The sequence below is a fragment of the Oncorhynchus gorbuscha genome, linkage group LG20, assembly GCF_021184085.1.
Source record: "Oncorhynchus gorbuscha isolate QuinsamMale2020 ecotype Even-year linkage group LG20, OgorEven_v1.0, whole genome shotgun sequence".
Classification (NCBI taxonomy): Eukaryota; Metazoa; Chordata; class Actinopteri; order Salmoniformes; family Salmonidae; genus Oncorhynchus; species Oncorhynchus gorbuscha.
In genome coordinates this window covers 28,516,684-28,534,198 of record NC_060192.1, presented here as the reverse complement: position 1 = coordinate 28,534,198, position 17,515 = coordinate 28,516,684, and the positions used below count along the sequence as shown (strand labels likewise).

Below are 17,515 nucleotides of genomic sequence, written 5' to 3'. Positions count from 1 at the left end.
AATTCGTAAAGATGAATGAAAACTAAATGTTCCTTTTTTTCTCTTCAGTTAAGGTCAGGGTTAGGCATAAGGTTAGCTGTGTGGTTAGGTTTAAATCAGATTTTAAGAAGATAAATTGTAGACGTAATTATGATTTTGTTCTTGCGGTTACTAGTGACGACGCTAAATCTGTGATTGCGGATAACTTCTCCCCTGCGACTATCGTCAGATGACAATGTGATATGAGTTCCCGCTGTGTCTCGCGATCTGATGAATTCATAAATTTCCTACGCGTCTATAAAATCGGCCATTTCGTGGTAGGCCATCCGCTGTTGCAGGGCAAGTGTTCTTCTGTCTGCAAGTCAATTTATAACATCGCACAATGAATGAGACCGCAGTTTCATTTGCCAAGGATTTCTTGGCTGGTGGCATCTCCGCTGCCATCTCCAAAACGGCGGTTGCGCCCATCGAGAGAGTCAAGCTTCTCCTTCAGGTAACTATTGGTCCATGACTAGCTGAAGTTATGCCGCCTCTGCTGCATGGCAAGCATCAGCTAGCTAACTTAGCCGTTATCACTAGCTAGAGAAATGCACGCTGCTTATCACCCTTGCGGCAACTTTACATTTAGCTAGCTATGTCTTTTCAATGTCTTGAGGCTGTTATATTGATTTGATATGTTCAATAAACGCAGGATGGTTATCTAGCATCTTCTGCTGGTTGCCATATTTCGAGGTCATGAGATGTTTCAAATGACCTACACGCTAGCCGGCTGGCTAACGCAGTCCGTCACTAGTACAGGTTGGCTAGCTCAGCCACACAATGCTAACGTTAGCTAGCTAACAAAGCCAGGGCCAGTCTATGACATTGGGCAATTCCTCTTTCTGGATGGCACCTGATATCGCTAACTACACAACTCATTTACATGTAACAATTTAGTTACGTTACTCGACTAACTAGCTTGGTTTCGTAGTAAATCATACCAGTAAATATATACATTATCACGAATTGAAAAATCGAGTAGTTGTGTAGTTACTGCAGCCACAGTGGTAGAACTGAGGTTAAACTAAATACCTGGATGGCGTTGAAAGTCTGCAGGGTAATTTGACCGGCAAACAGTAACTAAGTGTTCTTGGTCTATCTTGTTCAATTAAATAGTTGATGCAAATCGTTAGCAACCAGAAAGACCGGATTTAAGCAGGTGGCAAGGTCGAGACGAGCAGCGCTCAGAGATTACTGCAGGGCAGGAAACGTCAGCTGTACCAGCATGCATCTAAGGGTTTATATATTTTATCATATGTGTTCTCATATTCTTTACAGGTTCAACATGCCAGCAAGCAGATCAGCAAAGAAATGCAGTACAAGGGTATCATAGATTGTGTTACCCGCATTCCAAAGGAGCAGGGCTTCCTTGCCTTCTGGAGAGGTAACCTGGCTAATGTCATCAGATACTTCCCCACCCAGGCCCTCAACTTTGCTTTCAAAGACAAGTACAAGAGTGTCTTCCTTGACGGCGTAGACAAGCGAAAGCAGTTCTGGAGGTACTTCGCTGGCAACCTGGCCTCTGGTGGTGCTGCAGGAGCCACCTCCCTTTGCTTTGTCTACCCTCTTGATTTTGCCAGAACCCGTCTGGGAGCTGATGTCGGAAAAGCTGGTGCGAGGGAGTACAACGGTCTGGCAGACTGCTTGGCGAAGACGTTCAGGTCTGACGGTATGAGGGGTCTGTACCAGGGCTTCGCAGTGTCTGTCCAGGGCATCATCATCTACAGAGCTTCATACTTCGGAATTTATGACACAGCTAAAGGTATAGACTTTTTCACACTGATAACAGCTTTTCACAGAAAGCTGTCCGTTTGTGCGATATGCATATGTAATATTATGTGTGGTATGTAACAGGTATGCTGCCAGACTCCAAGAACGCTTCCATCTTAGTGAGCTGGGCAATCGCTCAGTCTGTAACTGCTGTGGCCGGCCTGACCTCCTACCCCTTCGACACTGTCCGTCGTCGTATGATGATGCAGTCTGGCCGTAAAGGAGGTGAGTTTTCCTCCTCACCTACACTGTCCAGTGTTTAGGGAGAAATTGTACATTGGAAGACTAGTAGAAACATGCTATTCCAAATACAACTAAATTGACATGTCCTAACTTGGGTCAACTTTTTTCTCCAGCTGATATCATGTACTCTGGTACCATTGACTGCTGGAAGAAGATCGCTCGTGATGAGGGTGGCAAGGCCTTCTTCAAGGGAGCCTGGTCCAATGTTCTCAGAGGCATGGGTGGTGCCTTTGTGCTGGTCTTGTACGATGAGCTAAAGAAAGTCCTTTAAATTATTGTTTTTTTAACATCACTGTTGAATTTACATTAAATGGCTAAATGTAACAACTTTCCACTCCTATGGATCCTGCATTCTGCCTTATTTATGTGAACCAGCTAGTGGTCTGCTACTAGTTGAGGGTGGCGGCTGTAAGTTGTGCATTTTATCTTTCAAACGTTCCGATCTCATTTACCAATGTCATTCCTGTATAAGAAACTTCAAATACTACTCCTGTCCTCCAGTGGGTATGTTTCTAACCACCACTTGAATAAATTCATTATAATGGACAAACCTACACTGGATGATGTCAGTGGTGTTTTTTATGGGGGGGGGGGGGCTGCAAAGTGAACTGTTCTATTGGTATGCAGTTTTGTTGACTGTCTGGGCTTCAGAGATTATGGGAAATGTGCACTGATTGGCTAATCAAGTGCATGAAGTCGATTACACCACTTACAGCTTACAGCTATAGTTTTGTGCTTATCAACTACTTAGCCTTATTGCCTACTTAGCCTCTGACTTAAAGCTATGGTTATAGTCTATTACAATTTAAATGAAATTACTTTACCAGCGTTTCAGCATGTAATAAACTTCCAGGGTGTTTTCAGCAGATGGAATATGAAGATTTTGAAACATTTGGAGACTTTGCAATGTAAACTGAACCCGTTGCATGAATTTGCACTACCTGGTTTAACTGGTCTGTTGCCCTACGCATAGTCATACATACTTGGATTTGGTTGAGTTATGGCATAATGATCTAAGAAGTGAAATATAGTCGCTGACAAGTTTGAACAGACTTAAAATAATATTTAGTTTGTGCCAATGGTGTCCGGTGCCTTGTTGGCTAGTCTTGCCATAGGCGTGTTACATGATCCCAGAACACTCCCTTTTGGCTTGTGACCACACAGTTCTCATTTCTACAGTTGGAATGTAGTTCAACTCCTGTTCAAGTTTTATGGTATGCTTTACATTAGGAGTCTGGTGGGAAATCTGGCATAGTTGCCTTACATGTGGTAGGCAAAGTGCCCTCTAGAGTAAACAAAACTCATTGTCCAGCCTCCCCCCATTTAAACCTGGTTCTATGCTCACATTTTTACATGGGTGTAGAATTAAAGACATTGGGAAGATCTTCCTGATGAACTCCAGAGCTAGTCAGGCACTCATGTGTTGATGGATCTGGACAGTAAGGTATTTAAATAATCTGCCTTCAAACAAATTGACAAGTGCCACCATTGACTTGTATGCTTTTTATTTTAAGACAAGGTAGAACCATGACATCTGGTCACAATGCGGACAGAAATGACATTGTAATACCGTGTGTAGACATATTTCTGACAATCAGAATATGGACAACATCAGGACATGTTAACAAGTATAAATGAGATTATAGTAAAGTAAAATAATTAGGATGGATTTTAGTCCCCAATTGAATGAAGACAAAGCAAATGTATCACAAACTGCTGCATGATACTACCTTTAATCAGTAAAACTTTTGTATGGAAAGTACTTTTTTCTAATACAATATATATTATGCAATCAAAATATTTTTTCCAATAAAAGCAGATGATGGAAGCTGCTTCGGTAGAATCAAAATGGAATGAAACTATCTTGGGAGCATCTGTGACACCAGCATACATGGGGCAAGGAGCAGCAGAAACCCTTTACTGGCCATCCCTGGATTTCCACCTGTAGCCAGACCAATGCCCTCTGATACTGAGACACAAGATACAGTAGAAAGAGGTCAGCACAGACCCCTGGAAGAGAAAGTGAGATGGATCATAATCTAATTTACTGTAGTACATTCACACCCACCTTTAATCAAAGTTCCTGACCTGATATTCAACCAGTAGACAGTGCGCTGTTGGGCTACAGTGGCCCTGAAAAAAAAGTGCAATGCAGATTAATGAAAGTTTGCCTGTCAAAGTGCTGTGTGTGAGAGAAACATATTTTTTAAAATTTGACTTTTGATTTAAATTGGCATATAATGTAATGGTAAATGTACCCTTATTCTTCTAATGTCATGTATTATAAGAATTCATTAACATTGTCATATAATTTGTGTAATACGTGCGGAGCAAAACGGATCATCTAGTTTTATAGACTCACAAAGGGTTCAAGATTAGATTCAGGGCTCTATATTCAATCTGGATCGCTGAAGCCTAAGGATTGCGCACTGGAAATGTAAAGATTATTCCCGATTGAGCAGACATATGCAGTCTTTACCGTGAATGCCTGAACATTGCTTTTAACATTGCCTCTGGAGGTAGTGGTCGAGATTTAGCAAATATGCAAGTTTACATTTGAGTAATGTGTGTAGCCAATGGTATTTTTTAGAAAAGTGTAGTAAGGGTGATGAGGCTCTAAACTTAATGTAACGCTGAACTTCAGCTATACAGATTGAATAGAGCCCTTGGTGTTATGTTCTTACATGAAGTAGATAGTGTTGGTATTGTTGGGTGGTAACCAGGTAAACACAGTAGTGTCGTCTTTCACATTAGTATTGGCATGGGTGATGGCACCTTCTTTATTTCCTGAGCACTTGGAGACACAATCAGACTTGTCAACCTCTTTCTAGAATGTTTAATTTACTCGTGGAATTTTCACCCCAATTAGATTACAACATGGGAAGCTATTAACTTACCTGCAGGAATTTGGTATCTGGAGGAGGAAGTTGCCAACTTCCTAAAGCATTAGTGCTGGCTGTCGATCTGGCCTCCAGAAGCACGCCTCTGTAGTTTGTTCCAGTTATGGTCACTTATGGAGAAATATACCAACAAACAGTACAGAGTGATACAAACAGGCCATTGCGTTCCCTTTCATCTGCAGAAATGTGGTATCTTGAATCAATGTTCAGGCATGATAACAGAAAATGTAAGAAGCCTGACACACTGTCTTACCCATCGAAAAGTGCCTAGATGTGACCACTATCATTGGCCTGCCTTATCCCTTCCACTATGAACTAAGAACTGTAATTTTTAAGACACCTTTTTCTAATTTGTGAACTATTTGTTAGGGTTATTTCATGTCAGTAGACAAGTGTTACTGGTCCGATCAAATTAGAAATCACATCTAGTTCCTTGGGCATGTCCAGCATCTTACCTGTAATGGGCTGGCCAGTCTGAAGGGTCGTGGTGCTGGTGAGGATGGTGTAGGGTGCTGGGGTGGGCTGTGGCTGCACCCCAGTGTGACGGGGAACCATGTCATCACAGGCGGAGGTGGGTGCACCGTTGGGAAAGCTAAAGCAGGGAGAGATCCCTTGTAGAAGGACCAGACTAAACATCAACAGCTCCATCAGGTCAAGTCAAAGTAATCCAGCACAGCAGCACTACGTACAGAGGGCAGGTGGGGGAAGAGTGAAATGGGAGCCTTGAATCAAGAGATGCTCTTTTGAAGCAAATTACTGCTGAGTCACTCATGCACATGCCTGTGCACTAACAGGGCTGAACCCTTGACATGCGCAAGAGCAACAGTCCCCATATTCTATCCCCCCACCCCAAAAAAAGCTTTATCCTCTTTTCATGGCAAGACAAAGTAACTCTTTCTTCTTAACACACTGCTGTGAAAAATGACAATTTTACTCACCACTCGTGCACATGCCTGTGCACCAACAGGGGTGTCAGGTGAACTCTTGACCACGCGCAAGAGCAACAGTTCCCCATTCTATTTCCCCCCAAAACATGTTTTTCTATGCATGGCAAAACAAAGAAACTCTTTCTCCACATAAAGCCATGAAAAATAACAATTATGTTCACTGGACTCGTGGCTTGATGTCAAATTCTCTGAACTGCAATGGAAAGTTATTGTGCAATGTGACCAAGTAAACTGTGTTTAATCACCAAGTCATGTCATCAACAGCAAGCTTTTGCACCATGAGTAGCTCTAATCTATGGATTACTGACCATGGCTCTGGATGACAAAAAATATTTTGCTAATGGAATATCTCTCAAGAATCAACTTTTTCCAGCAAACACACTCCATGTAGCAAAATGTTTTAAACATAATGGTAAAAGAAAACAGCACCTCATACAGAATAGTCCTGAAAGGTCCAGACAGTGAGCTTTGTTTTATTAAGCACTTTACACCAACAAAACAATTTCATATAAACAGATGTTTTCCTATGGAAGTGTACTTTTATATCCTCCATTTGAACACCTGGTTTTTGTTGATATATCCCAGATTCAGGTTTACAATATCATTTCATGACATCATGGTCTTATTTCAAGGTTTTATTTATAACAAAAAATATCTGGAGTGAACAACTCCCCAAGAACCATCAGGTCAACTGGCTTTCCTTACAGAGGCAGGTATGGTAATTAGTCAGAACTGCCCAGAAAGCGCACAGCTTGGTTCCCCCTCATCAGAGTCAACCACTAAAATAGACATAACCAGTAGACACAGAACCCTCTGCAGTCAAATTCAACCGGACGGCTCGATTCAATCTGTAGCGTGATTGACATTTAAAAGGCAACGTGTCTGCGTTCGCAGAGACGGCATATACGATAAATGCTGTATGTCTGCTCAATTGTCACCTTGACATTTCAAATTGCACTATAGCGCTGAACTTCAGCGATACGGATTGAATCAAGCCCCTAAAATAATGAACAGAATGAGTTCTTATCAACAGTCTCAGACATTTCAGTGATGACAACCAGTTAGGACCATCAGTTTTTTTTGCGTTTGTGCTTCTTCTTTTGCTGCGAGCGTCTTTTCTTCTGAGGTCCTTGGTCTGACTCCAGGTTAATACTGGGCCCTGTGACTGCCTGTCTGTTGTCCTTTATTAAGTCCTCCCGAGCAATTGGCTCAATGATGGCACCTAACTGGGTGACAACCTTTGGCGCTGTGATCTTCTGCACTGCGTTTTGGGTGTTCCAGGTGCGGCCAACAGGAGAACGGATGGTGCGCTCGAACTGTATGGGGTTCTCAAATGGGAACGGTAACTGACACACCTGCAAGAGATGAAGAAAGAAGAAGTTAAACCAGAACTCATTGTCATACTTTCTTTGGGGGGGGGGACCATCCTCATCTGACAATGTCATATCTTCGTAGTAAATAGTACGCGAGCTAGGTCACCTGGTGTGCAGCAATGGAGGAATCCCGCTTCTCTGCGATTATGATGTTAGGGAGCTTTTGGTCTTGTCTTGGTGGAGGTGGAGCAACTTTTACCCGGAATCTTACGTGGACGAAAAAGCAAACCATGTTAGGGGGACAAACTCAAAAATACCTTCACTAAGCCTGCATGATACCACTTGGAGCAGTTTGTCAAAAGACCACAATTCAATACCTTTGCCATCTACTTACCTCTTGCGTTTGCTACGAGAAGGTTGGAGACCGAGGCCCCCCCACTCTCCCCATCCAGGCAACGTCAGGTCAATAACCTTCGGCCTTCCTGCCTCCTCCTGTTTCCTTTTGTCCTTCAGGAAGTCGGAGATGACATCATCTCCTGCAAAGGCCTCTTTAATGATGACCCTCTGTTCCTCCTTGTCCTGAGATGGCAATACATGACAGGAAAAGGCAGAGTTTCATTTCCCAGGTAACAGCATAGGATACGTAAAGATCTTTTTGCAGGAAGGTGAGCTGATTGGTGCATTGAAGCCTTCTGCAAACCGAAGGGCGCTCATTTCAGATGCGCCTTAAAAAATACATGTATTGGTCTTTGAACTGTGTCCCTTACCTCAACATCCTCAACAGCTGTTGGAGCAAACGGCATTTCGATGACCTTTGCTTCCTTGGTCAGAACCTCATTGGGATCAATCATTTTCTTTCTCTTTTTGCCTGCCTGTTGAGTTGCAGACTGAGTGTTTGTTTCCTCTGTGCCCAGAATCTGGGTGGTCAGAAGTGCTGTGTCACTGGCAGAGATGTCCTGACTGAGCAGCTCCACATCCTCCAGGGTCCTAACCCGTACCAGGCCCTCCTCCAGCAGGGCAGGGCTCTCCCCCTGGCCTAGACCTGGGCTTGCCTTGGCCTGGTCAGCTGGAGGCTCCATGTGGTTCACTAGCCCATGGAACAGGCTGGTGAAAGTTGAGAGCCCAGCCTCCTCATCAGAGACCTCTAAAGCCTCTTCATCATCTGAAATCTCTACAGCCTCTTCATCATCGTCAGAGATCTCTAAAATCTCAGCTTTCTTCCCTGCTGGAGTTTGAATGGAAAAGGAGTTGTACTTTGTGAGAGACAACACAAACACAAAACTGGGAACTTGTCCCACTGACATTTTACTCCTGATAGAGTGAAACTAATCTGCAAAGAACTGATGCTACATTGTGACACTATATCAATCACCTTACCGTCATTCTCCTCCATAGGCATAGGTGCAACCTTAACATCTTCAGTTTGACGCAATTTCCGCCTCTCATCAAACCCTCTTAAAAGTGATTCTTCTTCAGTTTCCTCCATCTGCTCCTCATCCTCCTCTTGGTCATCCCGTCCTTCCACTGGTTTCCCCACTTCTCTGGGCCAAACAGGAGGATCTAAACGGTTGCTTTCCTCCATCATAGGCTCTGTAGAAAGCTTGCCTCTCATCCATGGATTCACCTGGTCCAGTATGGGCTCTACGTCATTCACAAAGTCTGGCAAGGTCTCTGCTGACTCCTCTTCATCCTCCTCATCTTCGTCAGCAGGTATTACCAACTTCTGCGTCAGATCTTTGTTCACTTCCAGCTGTTTCTGCATGGCTTTGCGAGCCTGGGGACCAAGAGAAACCAAATGAGTCTCCAATTTATTTCAGTCTCATGACACATACCTATGGCGATATATATTTTAAACATTTTGATAGAAATGAAAGTAGTGAGTCAAACAAGTGTTGTGCAAATATAGAATGAAACTTTTAAATAACCTGTCTGTAAATTAGCCCGTATATACACACTGAACAAAAATATAAAATGCACCATGCAACAATTTCAAAGAGTTCATAAAAAGGAATATCAGTCAATTGATATAAATTCATTAGGCCCTAATACAGACATGCATCCGTTGGACACAGATACCTTTAAAAGAAGTAGGGGCGTGAATCAGAAAACCAGTCAGTATCTGGTGTGACCACCATTTGCTTCATGCAGTACGACATGTCTTTTGCATAGAGTTGATCAGGCTGTTGACTGTGGCCTGTGGAATGTTGTCTCACTCTTCCAATGACAGTGCGAAGTTGCTGGATATAGGCAGGAACTGGACCACATTGTCGTACACGTCGTTCCAGATAGGTGACATGTCTGGTGGATATGTAGGCCATGGAAGAACTGGGACATTTTCAGTTCCCAGGAATTGTGTACAGATCCCTGCAATATGGGGCTGTGCTTTATCATGCTGAAACATGAGGTGATGGCGGTGGATGAAAGGCACAACAATGGGCCTCAGGATCAGGATTGCTGTACATTCATATTGCCATCGATAAAATGCAATTGTTGCCTCCTGACTGGCGCCGTAATCTAAGGCACTGTATCACAGTGAAGCTGTGCCACTAGAGATTCTGCATCACAGTGAATCTGTGCCACCAGAAATTCTGGGTTCGAGTCCAGGCTGTGTCGCAGCCAGCCGCGACCGGAAGACCCATGAGGCAGCGCACAATTGGCACAGCGTTGTTTCGGGGTTAGGCCGGCAGAGATGTCCTCGTACAATATCGACTCCTGTGGCGGGCCAGGCGCAGTGCATGCTGACATGGTCGCCAGGTGTACGGTGTTTCCTTCGACACATTGGCGCGGCTGGCTTCCGGGTTAAGTGGGCATTGTGTCAAAAAGCAGTGCGGCTTGGTTGGGTTGTGTTTCGGAGGATGCACGGCTCTCGACCTTCACCTCTGCCAAGTCTATACGGGAGTTGCAGCGATGAAACTACCAATTGGATAGCATAAAATTAGGGAGAAAAAGGGGTAAAAATAAAATAAATTAAATTGTGTTCGTTGTCCGTAGCTTATGCCTGCCCATACCGCACCGCCACCATGGGGCACTCTGTTCACAACGTTGAAATCAGCAAACCGCTCGCCAACAACACCATACACATGCTCTGCGGTTGAAGCCGGTTAGACATACTGCTAAATTCTATAAAACGTTGCCTCCAAACAGCTTACGGTAGAGAAATTAACATTAAATTCTCTGGCAACAGCTCTGGTGGACATTCCTGTCAACATGCCAATTGCATGCTAGAGTGGCCTTTTTTTTGTCCCCAGCACAAGGTGCACCTGTGTAATGATCATGATGTTTAATCAGCTTCTTGATAGTCCATCCACCTGACAGGTGTGACATATCTTGACAAAGGAGAAATGCTCACTAACATGGATGTAAACTAATTTGTGCACAACATTTGAAAGAATTAAGCTTTTTGTGCATATGGAACATTTCTGTGAAACATGGGACCAACACTTTACATGTTGTGTTAATATTTTTGTTCGTCGTTTCGCAGTATGTCATCCAAAAGCCAAGGAGTCATCATTAACGAAAACAGATTAGCAAATAAATGCAAGATAGCTTTTTTTCTGGTTAATACAGCACATTTTACAAACATATTTCTTACTTTACAAACAAGTGGTCGAATATGTTTTTGTGAATGTGACATTTGTGACTCCACAGATTACTTTTGTGACCTGCATTTTACATATTTGATACTGGCATTACATTTTGACTGCCATTCCATATTTGTGAGTTGTATTTTACGGCTCAGTTTGTGCAAATTAAAGCACAGCAGCCATATTAGGGCTTCCTCAGGTGGGATCCTTCTGGCAAAAGCAGTGCCCACAGAGCTGGAGTGGGTTCCATATTTGACAGGTCAGAGGTCAGCCCTCACACACACACTTTTTAATTTAAAAAAAACTACAGAATTTAAACTAGAAATGAAATTACCATAAACTTTGGTGACTGATTACATTGTGTAAGATTGATAAAGAGTTGTATTAACAATATTACTGTTTGACCAGTCAGCATGTTTACATGCACACCATCTTTGCATTTTATCATTGTCATTTGCAGATTATATTGATTTTAGTCTTGAAAAAAATATTGGTATCTTTGTGACTCACTACTTATATTTTAAACATTTTGATAAATTTCTATCTCCACATGATACAGCTCTTTTCTGAAAACACTGGTTCTCTCAAACTGCCCGCCAATACATTTAAAATATTTTTGCTAATAAAATATTGCGACTGGTAATGTAATATCTTTTAAAAAAACATCTAAAAACGGCTTAAAAGCACATTACCCCATCATCATATTTTGCCATGATGGCCTTGGACTTGGCCCATTTGCCACTGTTCTGGTGCTTCAGAGACATTCGTTCCTGTGGGAATAGAGATGAAACAGAGAAAATAAGCAGGTTTAATGCTAATAATCAGTTTATTCTTAGTTTCTTTCAAGTTGTTTCCATCACTCACTCCTTTCATGTAAAGGTCTCACAAAGCCTACTACCTTCATTCTTGACAGTTCCATCTTCTTCAGTTCCTCCAAGGCAGCAGCAGGGTCTGTCTTAACCATTTCATCAAACTGTTTTAGATACTCCTTACGCATCACTTTCTTCTGTACCCTGTGGTATCTGGGGAAGAAATGGGAATGTTATTCATCATGTTGTGCCTCCGATGTTCCCTTCCACCATCTCAGTTAATAAACCTCCTCCTGGATCAGCTAATTTCCTTTTACTTCGCATTGCTCATCCTCCAGCAGAATTTACAGCTACAGAAGCTAGGAATTTCTTCTCACCGCACAATTTAGGAAAACCAATACAACAGTTCACTTTTGTAGTGCAAAATAAATAAAGCGTCAAGGCCTCATTAATACAGGGTACGTAATACATGGTTCAGATATATCAAACTATCATTAATATAGGGAACTACATGGTACGGATATATATCAAACCCTCATTAATATAGGGAACTACATGGTACGGAAATAGCAAACCCTCATTAATATAGGGAACTACATGGTTCAGTTATATATCAAACCCTCATTAATATAGGGAACTACATGGTACGGATATATATCAAACCCTCATTAATACAGGGAACTACATGGTACGGATATATATCAAACCCTCATTAATATAGGGAACTACATGGTTCAGTTATATCAAACCCTCATTAATACAGGGAACTACATGGTTCAGTTATATCAAACCCTCATTAATATAGGGAACTACATGGTTCAGTTATATCAAACCCTCATTAATATAGGGAACTACATGGTTCAGTTATATCAAACCCTCCCATGGTTCAGTTATATTCATTAATATAGGGAACTACATGGTTCAGTTATATCAAACCCTCATTAATACAGGGAACTACATGGTTCAGTTATATCAAACCCTCATTAATATACAGATATATATATATCAAACCCTCATTAATATAGGGAACTACATGGTTCAGTTATATCAAACCCTCATTAATATAGGGAACTACATGGTTCAGTTATATCAAACCCTCATTAATATAGGGAACTACATGGTTCAGTTATATCAAACCCTCATTAATATAGGGAACTACATGGTTCAGTTATATCAAACCCTCATTAATATAGGGAATACATGGTTCAGTTATATCAAACCCTCATTAATATAGGGAACAGTTATATCAAACCCTCATATAGGGAACTACATGGTTCAGTTATATCAAACCCCATCAATATAGGGAACTACATGGTTATATCAAACCCTCAGATATATATATCAAACCCTCATTAATATAGGGAACTACATGGTACAGATATATATATATCAAACTCTCATTAATATAGGGAACTACATGGTACAGATATATATATATCAAACCCTCATTAATATAGGGAACTACATGGTACAGATATATATATATCAAACCCTCATTAATATAGGGAACTACATGGTTCAGTTATATCAAACCCTCATTAATATAGGGAACTACATGGTACAGATATATATATATCAAACCCTCATTAATATAGGGAACTACATGGTACAGATATATATATATCAAACCCTCATTAATATAGGGAACTACATGGTTCAGTTATATCAAACCCTCATTAATATAGGGAACTACATGGTTCAGTTATATAAAACCCTCACTTTTTGCTTTTTATTTTTTTTTCCCTTTTGGCTTTCGCTTCATAATAAGACTGTAGTACTCTCGTTTTTTGGAGTTCTGCACGACGGATCTTGGCCTGCAAAAAAAAGTTAACAATGTATTATATATTGGTTGTAGATATGTGACAACCAAGAACCATTTAGAAAAACTCCCTAATTTGTACATTGTTGTTTTTCAGTACATTGTCCGTTTTGTCCACATACAGAATGAAGTTAATATCAGTAGTGCATGCAGGCCTCTGTCCCTGCCCAGCACTAACACACCATATTCAGCTTGTTTTACGCATCTGACCACATACTGGATGTCATGCTTTAGGCGGGGACTCACCTCCTCCAGACTCATGGCCCTGAGAGAAGCCTCCTCAGTGGGTGTCAAGACAGGGTCATGGAGAGGCTGGTTGTTCATGCGTAGGAGGCTGAATATCTCCTGTTCTAGGGGGGTTTGGGCCTTGAACATAACATATGAATCTGAAATTAGTTTATAATCATGTTACATAAACAGAAAAATCAAAAGGATCTTTTTACACCCACCTTCCATCCAGCCACCACCTGCTCTATGCGTTTGGGGCCAGAGGGTTCCTGGTTCAGTGGGAAGACCAGCTGCTCTGCCTTCTGGTTCTGTAGGACCACACTCTGCCAGCGAGACACCTCTTTCGACGTTTTCTCAAAAGCCACTTCTCTTTGGATCTGTACAAGAATATTTGTTCAATCGTCTGAGTTGTGCACACTGTCCTGCATTCAAGACTAGACATCCTGCCTCTGTCGGTGGTCTTACTTTCTCCGTCTCCTTCCTGGTCAGAGGCGTCTCCAGGGTGCTCTGGTTGTGTTGAAGGTTCTTCAGCTGCTTCTTCGTCTTGATTAAGGCACTGGGGGTCTTATCCAAGGTTCCAATGAGGTCAGACAAATTTATTTTGTCTCCTTCACCTGTCAGTCATGACACGCAGACAGACATACAGTTTAGACTCAGCTTATTGTTCAAACACATTTTGGATTTCCATCACGGTTCCTGGATCCTGACATTACAGACATTTAACTTTCACAAACTAACAAAGCACAAGGTATTTTCAAATAAGTAAATCAGGTACATTTAGCATATTTTACCTTCAGCATTGACTGTGAATTCTGACACCTGAATGCTTGCTTCAGACCGTTCAGTAAGCTTCTTCCTGATCGTGAGAACAATGCACATCAGACAACAACAAAAAACAGATCAAACATGGCTACAAAAGCAATACAAGTAAAAATGTAACATTACATACTGGTGAATAATATAACGAATTGGTGGGCCAAGTTCACCAGTCCTCATTTCTCCTGTATAACTCCAGAAGCCCAACTCATCTAGGAAGGTACTATAGGAGCACAATGTTCTGACATCTCTCACCTCTTCTTCCCCCCAAGCGAGCTGATGGCCTCCAGCAGCTTGCAGTGTTTCCTCTCATCATCGCTGCCTCCCTGTATCAGACAAAACACACAGCAGGGCTCTACATTCGTCCATTTTACTCGCATATGCACGTAAATATTTTGCAGTGAGATCTGGAATTTCCATTTAGGAGCACCAGCGACTGAGAAAATGAAGGATTCTAGCTTTATTACCCAGAGACATTTTTTCCCATGCTCCTAAATGTATTTCTGTATGCATACATTTTCAACTTAGGAGCAAACATGTGCCTTGTAAAAAAGGTCAGCGTAGAGCACTACACTGTACCCTAAATGAACCGACGAATCCAGAATTCATGTGCTTTGAAAAGTCAGCTCATACTGATTCTCAATATAGTGACCTCTTGCATGTTCCTCCTGCATGTTTCAAATTCCAAATAGACAGATAAGCTACCGTGTTATTATTGCTCAAGATAATTACTGTAGGTGTGTGTGTATCCTACCTCATCCTCACTAGCACTAATGATGTCATCTGCCAGTGCACGTTGAAGCTCCTCGTCATCTTCGTCATCCATCCCCTGGACCACCGTCTCACAGGAACTGGAGTGGGGGACAAAAGAGCTACCTGTTACTTTGCACTTAGTTATCTTTTTATTCCATCAATATTTGACTAATCTACCAAAGACCATCTACATTAGCCCCGGAGTTCTGTGCAACGTGTAGTTAGCTAGCACAAACACGCATGTGAACACCCCTTCAAATTAGTGGATCTGGCTATTTCAGCCACACCTGTTGCTGACAGGTGTATAATATTCAAGCACAGGAAATCTCCATAGACAAACATTGGCAGTAGAATGGCCTTACTGAAGAGCTCAGTGACTTTCAACGTGGCACCGTCATATGATGGAGCAACTCAGTTTGTCAAATTTCTGCTCAGCTAGAGCTGCCCCGGTCAACTGTAAGTGCTGTTATTATGAAGTGGAAAAGTCTAGGAGCAACAGCAGCTCAGGCGCGAAGTGGTAGGCCACACAAGCTCACAGAACAGAACCACAGAGTGCAGAAATGTTACAAGCTCACAAAACGGGACCGCCGAGTGCACAATTGTCACAAGCTCACAAAACGGGACCGCCGAGTGCAGAAGTGTGTCGTGAGTAAAAATTGTTAGTCCTCGGTTGCAATACTCTCTATGGACTTCCAAACTGCCTCTGGAAGCAACATCTGCACAATAACGGTTCATCCGGGGCTGCGTGAAATGAGTTTCTATGGCCAAGCGATCACCATGCGCAATCCCAAGCGTCGGCTGGAGTGGTGTAAAGCTCGCTCCCATTGGTCTCTGGAGCAAGTGGAAATACGTTCTCTGGAGTGATAATCACACTTCACCATCTGGCAGTCCAGACTAATCTGGGTTTGGTGGATGCCAGGAAAAGAGTGGAGGCTGTTATAGCAGCAAAGGGGGGACCCTTTGTTTACATATCTTGCATTACTCATCACATATGTATATACTGTATTCTATACTATTCTACTGTATCTTAGTCCGTTCTGCTCTGACATCGCTCGTCCATAGACATATAGCCTTAATTAATTCCTACTTAGATTTTTGGGTATGTTGTGCAATTTGTTAGATATTACTTGTTAGATACTACTGCACTGTCGGAGCTAGAATCACAAACATTCCGCTATACCATCTACTAATCACGTGTATGTGACCAATACAATTGTATTTTAACTCCATAGTAATGCCAATGATTTTGGAATGAGATGTTCGAAGAGTAGGTGTCCACATACTTTTGGTCATGTAGTGTAAGAAATAGGTGCGACTAATAACTTGAAATGAAAGGTCGAGAGCCGCTGATGGTGCCAAATACACAAAATCACGTTAGTTAGCGATTTGGCTAATATCATTGTATGCTGTCATGGTATGCTGTAGCGTTAAGGTTTTCCTTCACTGGAACTAAGGGGCATAGCCCCAACCACGAAAACAGCCCAGACCATTATTCTTAATCCACCAAACTTTACAGTTGGTACTACGCATTAAGCGTTTTCCTTTGGTGAGCCAGGTAGCTAGCTAAAACACAAATGTTAGCTACTTAACGTAATTTGATGTATTTGGCACCATCAGTGGCTCTCGACCTTTCCTTTCAAGTAATTAGTCGCTCTGTAAAGAATATCAGTAGAGGCCCGAGTTATTGAAAATGTGAGTTCAGTGCACAAACCTTGTAATCTTCATAGTTTCTCCACTCTTTCGTGCAGCTTTTGACTTGGCCATTTTGACTCGAAACTCGCTAGAAACACACGTGCAACGTAAATGCCGTATGGGAGTCAAATCTGTCGTACGCTGTCGTAAAAGCGCGTGTTCCACAGCTGGCATGTTCGAGGACATCAATGCTGCGTACTACGCAGTTGGAACTCGTGGCCCAGTTGAAATTGACAAGTGTGGGTAACTGGATAATTGCAGCACAGGTAGAACAATGAGGTTAGTTAGAAAAAAATATTTGCTTGGAGTGTCTGAAAGTTGGCGTTGCAAAAGAAGTTGGTGGATCAACAGCGATGGGTGTAACACAACAGCAACAACAAAAAACATCAGTGACTGGATCAACAGTGATGAGTAGCTTAATGTTTACATATCAGGCTAAGAGATCTAACGTCGCAGGTTAGGATCATTAAGGTGGTAGGTTAGCAGAATGTTAGGTTTAGCTAAAGATGCGACAGTTTTAAACAATCGACTAGTCATGCGGACCAATCAAATGTATTTATATAGCCCTTCGTACATCAGCTGATATCTCAAAGTACTGTACAGAAACCGAGCCTAAAACCCCA

General features: G+C 42.1%; 3 protein-coding genes across 4 annotated transcripts; 1 reads left to right on the top strand and 2 right to left on the bottom strand.

The window, feature by feature from the left end:
* The first annotated feature begins 278 nt into the window (after positions 1 to 278).
* Positions 279 to 2,585, top strand: si:dkey-251i10.1 (uncharacterized protein LOC100038774 homolog). Its single transcript, XM_046317650.1, has 4 exons — positions 279 to 472; positions 1,297 to 1,780; positions 1,873 to 2,013; positions 2,145 to 2,585. Exons 1-4 carry the CDS (start codon positions 362 to 364, stop codon positions 2,300 to 2,302), a joined length of 894 nt encoding a protein of 297 aa, XP_046173606.1. The 5' UTR covers positions 279 to 361; the 3' UTR covers positions 2,303 to 2,585.
* Positions 2,586 to 3,579: 994 nt separating this feature from the next.
* Positions 3,580 to 5,710, bottom strand: si:dkey-251i10.2 (uncharacterized protein LOC562682 homolog). The gene is made up of 5 exons (XM_046317651.1): positions 5,387 to 5,710; positions 4,929 to 5,041; positions 4,716 to 4,825; positions 4,100 to 4,164; positions 3,580 to 4,000 (listed from the first exon to the last, which is right to left on the bottom strand). Exons 1-5 carry the CDS (start codon positions 5,577 to 5,579, stop codon positions 3,891 to 3,893), a joined length of 591 nt encoding a protein of 196 aa, XP_046173607.1. The 5' UTR covers positions 5,580 to 5,710; the 3' UTR covers positions 3,580 to 3,890.
* A 625-nt stretch (positions 5,711 to 6,335) lies between these two features.
* Positions 6,336 to 17,045, bottom strand: si:dkey-251i10.3 (uncharacterized protein LOC553498 homolog). Of its 2 annotated transcripts, none has more exons than XM_046317822.1 (15): positions 16,912 to 17,045; positions 15,202 to 15,298; positions 14,703 to 14,773; positions 14,423 to 14,487; positions 14,097 to 14,245; positions 13,853 to 14,008; positions 13,650 to 13,769; positions 13,304 to 13,398; positions 11,674 to 11,797; positions 11,468 to 11,545; positions 8,569 to 8,965; positions 7,959 to 8,413; positions 7,586 to 7,770; positions 7,358 to 7,457; positions 6,336 to 7,233 (listed from the first exon to the last, which is right to left on the bottom strand). In XM_046317822.1, the coding sequence occupies exons 1-15, from the start codon at positions 16,962 to 16,964 to the stop codon at positions 6,949 to 6,951; spliced, it is 2,430 nt and encodes an 809-aa protein (XP_046173778.1). In that variant the 5' UTR covers positions 16,965 to 17,045; the 3' UTR covers positions 6,336 to 6,948. The 2 variants fall into 2 exon arrangements, with proteins under 2 accessions (XP_046173778.1, XP_046173777.1); XM_046317821.1 differs by having other exon boundaries at positions 7,959 to 8,416; positions 16,912 to 17,044.
* Positions 17,046 to 17,515: the final 470 nt, after the last annotated feature.

What these genes read in the sequence shown, in the direction of transcription:
- si:dkey-251i10.3 (XM_046317821.1), bottom strand. Translation starts at nt 16,964, where the DNA reads ATGGCCAAGTCAAAAGCTGCACGAAAGAGTGGAGAAACTATGAAGATT. An exon ending in CCAGGAAGGAGACGGAGAAA is followed by an intron (nt 14,009 to 14,096) that starts GTAAGACCACCG and finishes ATTCTTGTACAG; the next exon opens with ATCCAAAGAGAAGTGGCTTT. An exon ending in AGGTGGTGGCTGGATGGAAG is followed by an intron (nt 13,770 to 13,852) that starts GTGGGTGTAAAA and finishes GTTATGTTCAAG; the next exon opens with GCCCAAACCCCCCTAGAACA.
- si:dkey-251i10.1 (XM_046317650.1), top strand. Translation starts at nt 362, where the DNA reads ATGAATGAGACCGCAGTTTCATTTGCCAAGGATTTCTTGGCTGGTGGC. An exon ending in GAGTCAAGCTTCTCCTTCAG is followed by an intron (nt 473 to 1,296) that starts GTAACTATTGGT and finishes TATTCTTTACAG; the next exon opens with GTTCAACATGCCAGCAAGCA. An exon ending in AATTTATGACACAGCTAAAG is followed by an intron (nt 1,781 to 1,872) that starts GTATAGACTTTT and finishes GGTATGTAACAG; the next exon opens with GTATGCTGCCAGACTCCAAG.
- si:dkey-251i10.2 (XM_046317651.1), bottom strand. Translation starts at nt 5,579, where the DNA reads ATGGAGCTGTTGATGTTTAGTCTGGTCCTTCTACAAGGGATCTCTCCC. An exon ending in GACTGGCCAGCCCATTACAG is followed by an intron (nt 5,042 to 5,386) that starts GTAAGATGCTGG and finishes TTTCTCCATAAG; the next exon opens with TGACCATAACTGGAACAAAC. An exon ending in GTCAGGAACTTTGATTAAAG is followed by an intron (nt 4,001 to 4,099) that starts GTGGGTGTGAAT and finishes CTTGTGTCTCAG; the next exon opens with TATCAGAGGGCATTGGTCTG.